General features: G+C 36.4%; 1 protein-coding gene across 1 annotated transcript in view; it reads right to left on the bottom strand.

The window, feature by feature from the left end:
- Window positions 1-1302: 1302 nt before the first annotated feature.
- Window positions 1303-10838, bottom strand: part of Pomp (proteasome maturation protein) — a 15869-nt gene continuing 6333 nt past the window's right edge. Inside the window, exons 4-6 of the mRNA XM_013027263.1 lie at window positions 7096-7199; window positions 4057-4150; window positions 1303-1462 (exon numbers count right to left, since the gene is read on the bottom strand). Coding sequence (XP_012882717.1) covers window positions 1395-1462; window positions 4057-4150; window positions 7096-7199 — 266 coding nt within the window. The 3' untranslated portion in view covers window positions 1303-1394. The remainder of the gene's footprint in view (window positions 1463-4056; window positions 4151-7095; window positions 7200-10838) is intronic.

The following is a 10838-nucleotide window of genomic DNA, read 5'->3' as shown; positions in this document are numbered from 1 at the left end:
AATTGTAACCCCTCTGTACAGTATGTTCACAAAAAATAAAAATTTAAATTAAAAAAAAAAAAACTAAAAAAAAAAAGCTTGTCATTTATCTCAAAGCTTGTCATTTACCAGTCTTGGTGCTGACATTCTAAGCAAGGTTAAGTTTGGGTTGGAAGGAGAAAATAATAGATGAAGACAACTTTGGAATACTAACTTTTTCATCACATAGAAGGCTATTGTTTATGAATATTAGAATCATTTCCCTTTAGTGTCTTCAAGTTGTCAATGACATCAACTTTCTTGCTCTCTGTAAGCAGCTTAGCTGTATTCCTGCTTTCTAGCCACTAGGTGCCAGTAGCGGTCACCCTTAAAGCTATGACACCAAAACTGCTCTGACAACTGTTTCCAAAGAAAAATGTGATACATAAACACAATGGAATTTTACTCATCCATTAAAAAGAATGATATTGTGCCATTTATTAAAAAATGGAAAGATTTGGAAAAAATTCTATTAGGTGAACTAAGTCAGGCCCAGAGTGACAAAGGTTGTGTGGGTTTCCCTTATATGAGGTAGCTAGATTCAGCCTATAAACTTTAAGTGAACACATCAGGTGATATGCATGTGGTTATAAATGAATTCAAGGGAAAACTCAAATAGTATAATTCCTTAGAAAGGCAAAGTCAAAGCCCAACAAAATAAACATCAGCAAATGGGTACTTGTGAAGCCAAGGGGAGAGGAGTAAAGGAATGAAGAAAGCAGTGAAGAATTAGATGTATATACTACAAAAAAATGTTTAAAGGAAGGAGTGGTGGGAAGGGGGGTTGGTTAGAATGCTGAAAGGGGTAACACTGATCAAGATGCACTGTATTCATAAACATGGCAACTCCTTTGTACAACTACTTAATTTTTAAAAAAATATATTTTTAAAAATGGAGCGAATATAATCCTAAATAATTATCAGGATGCATGTCAGAATTAGCAATGTGACCCATTCACTAATATTCTAAAAAATCTTTATAGTCTTATATGCTGGCTATATTAAACAACACTTTATAATAAAGAAAAACCAGATTAAAGTGGTGGCACTTGTCTGTAATCCTGCACTTAGGAGGAAGAGACTGGAAGATAGTGAGTTCCAGGCTAGACCTTGTCACCAAAAAGAAAGGGAGGCGGGGTGAGGCACTGAAAAACGATAAAGCTACTGTTTTGCTGTAAATGAAGAGCTTTAAAACTATCTCCATGCAGGCTTCCAACTGTTTCATGACAACATGTCACCATCAACCAGACTCTAACAGTTTGAAATGATTACAGATACAGAATCTCATGTATGAGTACTTTTAATGTTGTATACATCAAATTACAATAGACAACTCTAACAAAACATAGCCCCTCAGCTGTGAACAGCACAGTGCATTACAGTAAACCGAGTTTATATTCCACCATCAAGTGGGGCTCACCCATTAGCTCACTTTGTGATGGATCTGAAAAGAAACAAAAACACTTTAAGTCTCAAAAGAGAGATAAATTCAATGATTCTCAGGATGATAAATAAATCTTTTATCTTGACTGAGGCGAAACAGCTATACATTTGTTAAAAGCCAGAACTGTACACCTAAAATGGATGCATATGTAGTATGTAAATGATACCCCCAATGTAGCTGAGCTAAGAAAAAAAAATAGATTTTCAAGATTCTTAATTTTTCCAGTGCTTCTCAGATGATGCTGAGAATCATCTCATAATCAAATCTGCAAAAAATTCTTATCTGTACCATTTTCCTTCCTGTGCGTATGAATGAACATATGTCAGAATTGTGAAGCAAGAAAACCCTTACAAGACTTACCTTTGTGTAATAAGTACAACTAAAGTTTTTTAAATTAACAGAAAGCTTCCTAAAGACAAAGGCTTTGACCTCTCCATCTCAACACTGATGTAGAAACAGTAAAACCTAATGAACCAATCTGTAAAACTGGTTTATAAAAATGATAACCATTTACATTACCATGGCAGCACTCCCAGGGGAAACCACCCAAAGCTCACTGCAGCAGTAAAACCACAATAAAATGATCTACTAAATGAAATCTTTTCAGCCTGGAACTCTCAGACAGAGGCAATGAATAAATTAAAGATATGATCACAGCTTAAACATCAAATGATATGGTATCCCATCACACTTCTGCTTAAAGTCATTCCATGCCTCTTGAGTCGCATCCTGAATTAACTACAATCTTGTTTTTAGTCTGTAGGCCCCAGTTTTTGTAAGTTCTCTGTTGGTTTTCTTGACCCCACTACATTCTACTGTCCAACTTGCTCAGAATATCCTAGTCATAAGGATTTCCTTAAAGCGTATTATGTATGCCTCACAACTCCTAGGAACAGAAATGCTTGACAGCCATGGTTCTGAACTACCTTTCCATGAGTGTTTTCTAAACAAGAGGCCACCAGGACAGCCAAGTCCAATGCCTGCAGTGAGAACATAGTTCCCTCCTAAAAAAAAAAAAAAGGTACCAAATATGGAGCACCACTTGACTCTCTTTTTGTGCTGTCTTGGGAAGTAGAGCTTAGGGGCCCAACAGAATGCTCATAACTGGGGCATACTGCTCTGAGGAATAAACCATCCTTTGTCTCCTAGAATCTTACATGTTCTGCCACCATTCATAAAACCATAGCAGGCCAACTGATTAGCTTGTAAGTAGTGTGAGATCTCAAATCCTTCACAGTTCTTTAGCTGTTAGAGACAGACCCTGGACATACTGTTTCTTCTGAAATAGCTTTCTCCCTACTTTTAGCTCCACTAATTCACAGCTTACAGGAATCAACTTATATGTCTATTCCCAGACAACCATCTTTCCAAACTCAAATTGTTTCCCAAACTAATTACAATTTATATTTTTTGTTTGTCTCCTCCATTAGAAAGCAGATATTTTGTCCATATTTCTATATTCAGAGCCTAGCCAGTGCTTGACATGTAATAAACATTGAACTGAATAAATGCTTAAGGTCTGTTTTCCTTTCTTTATATAGAATTATTAGATTTTAATGAGTTTTTTTATAAATGAGATTTGTAAATAAGTAAATTAAGGATATATATACACTGTACTAGCTTTATATGCATTTAGGAATCCCAAGTTTTCCTTCATTCAAAAAGCTCTTAAAAAAGGCTGGGGAGGCTGGGAAGGTGGCTCAGTAGTAGAGTGCTTGCCTTGCATGCATGAGGGCCTGGGTTCGATTCCTCACCACCACGTAAGCAGAAAAAGCCGGAAGTGGTGCTATGACTCAAGTAGTAGAGCACTAGCCTTGAGTTGAAGAGCTTAGAGACAGCACCCAGGCCCAGAGTTCAGGCCCCATGACTGACAAAAAAAAAAAAAGCTCTCAAAGAGGAGGCTCACGAGACTTGTGTTATGTCCACAGCATTTTCTCACCGGCTATCAGCAGCCAAACAAAACTAATAAAACTTAGTTTGGGGTTCTCTGTTTCTCCTAATGAGCAAGGCAATGCTGGGCACAGTTATATTTGTTTATCTTCCTCAGAACAAGAAATAGAGGATACTGCACACATTGTTCTTCCTTAAAAGTCATTTATCTGATACATACTACAATTATTCAGGGAATTTTGTTAAGAATGGCAGGCTTTTCTTTTCTATTTACCACCTATTCCAGAAACACACACACACACACACACACACACACACACAAATGGGGATGGATGTTTTTTTTTAAAGGTATTTTCCATCTTATTCAAGTTATTCTGAAAATTAGTACAAACATGGTGAATACTAAAACAATCATTACTTAAATCACCTTAGAAATAGTGACCAATTTAGTAGACCAATACATTAGACAATGCTGAGAATATAAAATCACAACTAGTGTTGACTGAAATGACTAGAACCTCAGAACTTTTCAAGTTACCTTCACTCTGAAAAACACTGAAAGAACAGCTGTGACCACTCAATTTTATACCTCACTGCTATAAAGTGAATCCCATTGCTATGAGTGATGGAGAGATAGATTCTGTCCTGTTTTGCTGCTAACATCTTATATAACAGAACGCCATAAAAACTGCCAAGACACTTACCATTAAGAATATCTTCAAATCCAATAGTCTCATCATTACCCTTCAAAATATCCAGTGAAAGGTTGGAACTTTGAAGAAATGGAAGACGCTGAACCTTTGGGAAAGGCATGAAAGGGGCAAGAGAAGAAAAAGAATATAATTTTATGTTCTGTACTCTTACTTCAAAAATACAAAAAAACTAGATAAATTTAACCAGTGGAAAGGAATGATTCACATTTTAAGTACAGAGTAAGTTTTTTTTTTTTTTTGTCGGTCGTGGGGCTTGAACTCTGGGCCTGGGCACTGTCCCTCAGCTCTTCAGCTCAAGGCGAGCGCTCTACCACTTGAGCTACAGCACCACTTCCGGTTTTCTGGTGGTTTATTGGAGATAGGAGTCTCACAGTCTTTCCTGCCCGGGCTGGCTTTGAACCGCGATCCTCAGATCTCAGCCTCCTGAGTAGCTAGGATTACAGGCGTGAGCCACCAGCGCCTGGCCAGAGTAAGTTTTAAAAAATTGCTCAAAATTTTGTTCAAAATAGTTGACCATGACATTGTAGCTTTTTTTTTTTTTTTTTTGGGATCCAGTCGTGGGGCCTGAACTCTGGGCCAGGGTGCTGTCCCTCAGCTCTTCAGCTCAAGGCTAGCGCTCTACCACTTGAGCCACAGAGCCACTTCCGGTTTTTTTCTTTTTACTTATGTGATGCTGAGGAATAGAACCCAGGGCCTCATGCATTGCAAGGTAAGCGCTCTACCACTGAGCCACCTTCCCAGCCCCGAAATTGTAGCTTTTATCAGTACTTAATTATCCCATCAGATTTGTACATGGTCTCAGGCTTTATTCTGTCTAGGAATACTGTAATATGATAAACCACAAAACCCTAGAGACTAACATCAGAGCATAGCTTCAGATATACTCAGAGCAATGAAATTCTGAGAAAATTCCAACTCAGTGAGACCATTAGTCTACCAGTAGCCTGGTATGATGTAAAGGCATGTAAATAATATAGTGACTGACACATAACCTGCTTTAAAGATTTCAGCAATTCTGTTCACTGTTAATTGTCCAGCAGTTATAACTGAAGTCAGTGCAGATAATGCTGAAACTACCAAACGAGAAGATGGTCAGTGACTAAATGATACTGGGATTTTTAAAATAATCACATTGATAACCTGCAATTATCAGTTAATCTTCAGAATAACCCTCTGCTATTATTATTGGACATCCATTTCAAAATAAAAACAAAAAAATCTGAATTTCAAAATGGTTTCTAACTTAAGTTTTTAAGACTAGCTAGGAGAACCAAGATTCAGCCCGAAGTTATTGTCATTTTAAACCCTACTTTTATTGTAAGATAATTCTTAGAATACTCAAAATAGTTTCCAGAATGACTTAATTGATACAAATGATGACATTAAAAGAAATGATTGAAAAATACAGTTTCAGCTAGATGGGAGGAATCTGTACAAGAGCCAAAAGGTGAAAAGAATATAACCAGGAAGCCCAGGGAGTCCAGGAATATGTGGACTATGGTATTAAAGTATTATGGTAGCAAGGTGTTATGGTTAAGAAGTCAATTCTTGAACGCAGCCAAACTAAGCTACTGGAATTTACTTTCTTTTAAGTGAGAGGAATAACAAACTGAATCTATGTCTCATGGCTGTTAATGCTGGCTATGGTACAGACAATGAACTGGAGGGGCAGAGCAGGGATGAGCACTACAAATACAGCAGGAGTAGAACCAATGAAGCAGAAATGGTGAGATCAAGTAACGGTGTGGGATATAGAGAGGAAGGGAAGAAGTTAGGTGCTGAATGATAACCAAAGCTAAGGCTCCAATGTCTGCTTTAAGCAAAAACCTAGTCATAGGAATATGTGAGAAGTGAATTATTCTATATTCATACATGTGAAAGTCTGCAATGCCCAGGGAACTTACAAATGCAATAGCTCAGCTTTATAGCCCATGAGAACTGAAATCTGAGTCGTCAACATATAAATGAAGCATTTAAATAAACAGCTGTAACAGAAGAAAGAGGAATAGGTAGGAAATAGGGTGAAGAGACAACCAAAGACTAACAAAACTAGTACTGCAGGAAACAGAGGGGGGAAAAAAGCAACCTATAGAAACTGACAGTAAGTTTCAGACAAGAGTGGAGAACATCAAGAAAGTGTATTCTAAGAGCCAAAGGAAAAAAGAGCCATGGGTACTAAATACTAGGGTTCAAGTAAAATGAGGGTTAAAAAAAAAGTCTACATTATTCAAGAACAGATGTACTGGTGTGATGGGAGCCAGTACACATAATGCAAATGATCAGGAAATAAAGGGAAAAAAAAGTATACACACACACACACACACACACACACAAACCATAAACACCTTAAGAAGCTCAACTGACAAAAGCATAGTTAATGTAAGAGAAGTACCTATAAAGACATTCAGGAATGATACAAAGTTTTGTCTTATAAATAAATAAACATTTTAAAAGTTTTGTTTTATGTTAAAAGACAGAGATCTGAAGTTATACAAATATATAAATGCTGCTGGTTATTAGGCAGAACAAGGAGAAAGAAAAGTTAAAGGAGTTAGCGCCAGACAGGATCACTAACCCAAGGTTACTTCCTAACATAGTGTGATGTAACACATCACTGGAAGGACACACACTGGATGTAACAAATCACACTGGAAGGACATCTTCTAAGTATTTACTCCTTAGCAACAGGTATTCCCAGCTCTCTCTCTCTCTCTCTCTCTCTCTCTCTCTCTGTGTGTGTGTTTGTTTATACGTATATATCGTGTACTCAATACTACCACTTGGGATCTCCTAGAGGTACCTCAACCTCAATTCAAATTCAATGTAATTCTCAAAAAGCAGGAAAACATGAAAGTGGACACAGGTGAGTTTTCAGACAAGGAAATTTTCTATTTAAGGACTTTTTTTCCCTCTATGATATAGGAATTGAAGTCATATAGTATAAAGGGGAAGTATAGAATAAGTTACAAGGGCAGAGGAAGAAAGTTTGAACAGCTGTTATAGAAAGAGAAGTCCTTATAACTGACTCACCTGCTGCACTGCTTTGAATTCCATTTGTAATTTCAGTGGAGCATATAGACCCTGGATATTCCTCAGTGTGGCAAAGTTCATTTTATCTTGGTTGAGCTGGAACTGCAAAATTATATATAGAACACAATTATATATAGAAATTATATATAGAACACAATACTTAGATGAAGAATTTTAACACGGACAACTGAAACAAAAGCAACTGTATTTAATAATCGCTTCTGATAAGTTTCAGAACATTTAAGTTTCTCTCTTATCCAGTTTACAGGTGTAAATATTTAACGAGTATAAAACTGTTATATAAATTTTGAATTAACAAAACTACTAAATCAAGGAATGTTTTTTCATAGTACAATGTCTTCTTGTAAGGCATAAAGATATTTCAATGCTTCTGAATACAAGTACTATAAAATTGATAGACACATTGTTGGTTACCGTAGATCCAATAAACATTTCAGACACTGACAAAAATTAAGTTTTTTAAAATATAATATGTATTTCAAAGGATTTCATAAAAGAGATAATCAACTATTACTAAAAATCAACTGTTGCTAACTGAATTACAATATTTAATCTTCATGTTTTTGGGTAACTGATTCAAAGGGAAAAAGCTCAAAAAAGTCTATTCAATTTGCATTAAATGTATAATCAGCACATTCTTTTCTGGAATCATACTCTTTGCCAAGCTCTGATACTACTATTACAAAATTTGGATCCTAATTTAACGTACCTGAGGCAAAAAGAATGTTTGATTCAATCTGAATTATGCATTTTCCAAAAAAGGTTCTAAAGGATAATGAATATGGGAAGCAAATGGCTACAAAAAAATCTATTTGAGCCAAGATAAAATTACAATAAAGTAATCACAAGCGAGTTCTCATGACTATTTTTTATTTTTTAAACTATTATTTTACCAGACTCTTGACAAGATTTGTTTTTGTCATAAAAAAATCATTTTCAAACAAAACCTATTAAGGGATTAGTGCACATCTGGGACATGACTAGAGACAACATATATGTAATTTGACAGTAAAATGTCTGACATTACTTTGTCTACTGAAAATTTTTCACAAATGATCCTTGAGGAAAATCTGTATATTTTACTTTATGTAAAAAGTTTCTTTTAATAATTATCCTCAGGGCTGGGAAGGTGGCTCAGTGGTAGAGCGCTTGCCTTGCATGCTTGAGGCCCTGGGTTTGATTCCTCAGCACCACATAAGAAAAAAGCCAGAAGTGGCGCTGTGGCTCAAGTGGTAGAGCGCTAGCCCTTGAGCTGAAGAGCTGAGGGACAGTGCACAGGCCCAGAGTTCAGGCCCCACGACCAGACCCAAAAAAAAAAAAAAATTATCCTCATAAATATTTTATATAGGAAAATTCAATTTATATAAACCTCAACAATACATCCAACTTGTAATTAGCAATGATACATAACATATAATAAAACAGAAGAAACAACCTACTCCATCAGGGATCAGAACCTAGTTGGGAAGATATTAGAAATAGATCAAGGTTTCTCAACTGTTGGAACTATCAGCATCTGTTGTGGAGCTCCTGCATACCAAACTATGTTTAGTAGAATCCCTGGATTCCCACCAATAGATTCCAACATTAACCACTTCCCCCTGCATCCAGCCATGCCCCTTATAAGGACCAAAATAAGTCTTCAGACCTTACTGTTTGAACAATGAAGTGCACCCCCACTTCTAGTTGATGCAGCTGTCCACCTTCCAACAGTGTTACCACTGCAGATCACAACTATGGATAGCATCAGGAAAGCAATATACAATGGATAGGCTACTACTAATTCCATTTGACAGACAAGGAGACTAAAAGTTTAGTTAATGAGCATGGGACCATCTAATTGGACTATACAATCCATATTAAAAGATTTTGATACTAAGTGACCCAGAATTTTAACAGAGCCTGCAATTAATTAGCTAGTTAAGTGATTAAGGAAGAAATAAGAGACAATAGGCCTAGAATCTCTAAAAATCTAAGAAATCTCTAGACTCCACCATTCTGACTAGTCTGACTGAGATTTGTCAGTTTATCTTAACATGTACTACTCAGAACAGAACCAATATTCCAGATCTAATGGCTAATACAACAAAAATGAATATATAATCTCATTTCCAATGAAGGCCAAGAAGTATTAGCTGTTCATTTTAGCAGTTAACTTATATATACTGGGCCACATTGTCAATTGAAATTGTCAAGTCTTAAGTACTAAGTCAGGTTTACTGCACCTAAATATGTGTAATTCAGTCTTTAAATGCTGAATTTCATACTTATATCAATAAATACTTTTCTCAAAAGTTTTGGCCTATTCTTTGGTTTGTTTCCCTCCGTAATATTCATTTTTAGCTATTATCAAAATACGCTATTCTTATCAGTTTTTCTTCCAAAGATCAAATTTATAATTTTATGGGTAATCCCAAATCTTAATAAAACAGGCAGTTTTCCTAAGTGTTTGCTTACCTAAGATGTAAATAGAGATCAAGATGCCTATCAAAATACTCTCTCTAAAGTGATAATTCCTGTCTGGGCAGTTACCACAAACAATTCACCCTAAAATATTCTTGCTTAGTCCAGAATCTACCATCTTATTCTGGAACTTATCCTTTATCAGAAAACTGCTATCTATTGACTGACTCACTTGGTAATTTAAAAGAGTGAACTAAGGGGTTTTATGAGCTCATTCCACTGCTAGTGATCACTGCTTACTGTACTCAACGTGTACAGCCATCTGTTTAACAGTTCAATTAAAAATCAGCTACTAGCTACTCAGGATGCTGAGGCCTGAGGATTGTGGTTCAAAGCCAGCCAGGGAAGGAAAGTCCATGAGACTCTTCAATTGATCACAGAAAAACCCAGAAGTGACACTATGGCTTAAGTAGTAGAGTGCTAGCCTTGAGCAAAAAGGAGCTCAGGGACAATAGCTAGGCCCAGAGTTCATGTCCAAGGACTAGCAAAACAAAAACAAAAAAATCCATCAGTGCCAGGAATTAATTTTACCAAAAAATGGCTTTTTGATTAGATTCATTTTCAAAAAGTAGAGTACTGCTAGAGGCATGGCTCAGTAGTAGAAGACATGCCTAACAAGTGTAAAGCCCTGTGTAAAAACAAATTAACAAAAAAAAGGGGGGGGGGCGGTAGGAGAATAATTATGTTTCTTCCAATATATAAGCAACTTTCATTCCTTCCCATATTTCTCAAAGATGTTGGTTTCATAATTATCATGTATACTCTTGTCTATTCTGGCTGTCAACTACTAAGCCTTAAACCTAAACACATTTAATGCACCAGGAGCCCTCTCCTCATCTCATTTGAAACTCAAATTCATAATTCTATTATCTGCTCTATTCTTTCTTATAACAAGGTCTTTCCCCTTGAGCCGAGAAAGGAGGCAAGTAAGAACAGATGAGTTTCCTGTTACCAGCCAATTTCAACATCTGTTAACATAAAACTGTCCAAATAACACTTGTTCTATAAAGCCTTCTGAATAGTGTTTGCTGCATTATTGGGCCTATGAAGCACTTTTATGAAGACTCCTTTCCACTGCTTGTCTTGCCCCTTAAAGTCTAAGTTTTAATTCAAGTTTAGCTTTAATTAAAACTTAGACTTTAAAGGACAAGACACTGGGAAGGTGGCTCAATGGTAGAGTGCTTGCCTTGCATGCATGAGGCCCTGGGTTCGATTCCTCAGCACCACATAAGCAGAAAAAGCCAGAAGTGGCACTGTGG

The sequence above is a fragment of the Dipodomys ordii genome, unplaced genomic scaffold (genome assembly GCF_000151885.1).
Source record: "Dipodomys ordii isolate 6190 unplaced genomic scaffold, Dord_2.0 Scaffold102, whole genome shotgun sequence".
Classification (NCBI taxonomy): domain Eukaryota; kingdom Metazoa; phylum Chordata; class Mammalia; order Rodentia; family Heteromyidae; genus Dipodomys; species Dipodomys ordii.
The sequence above is the reverse complement of the archived record's forward strand: the minus strand, read 5'-3'. Positions and strand labels throughout refer to the sequence as shown.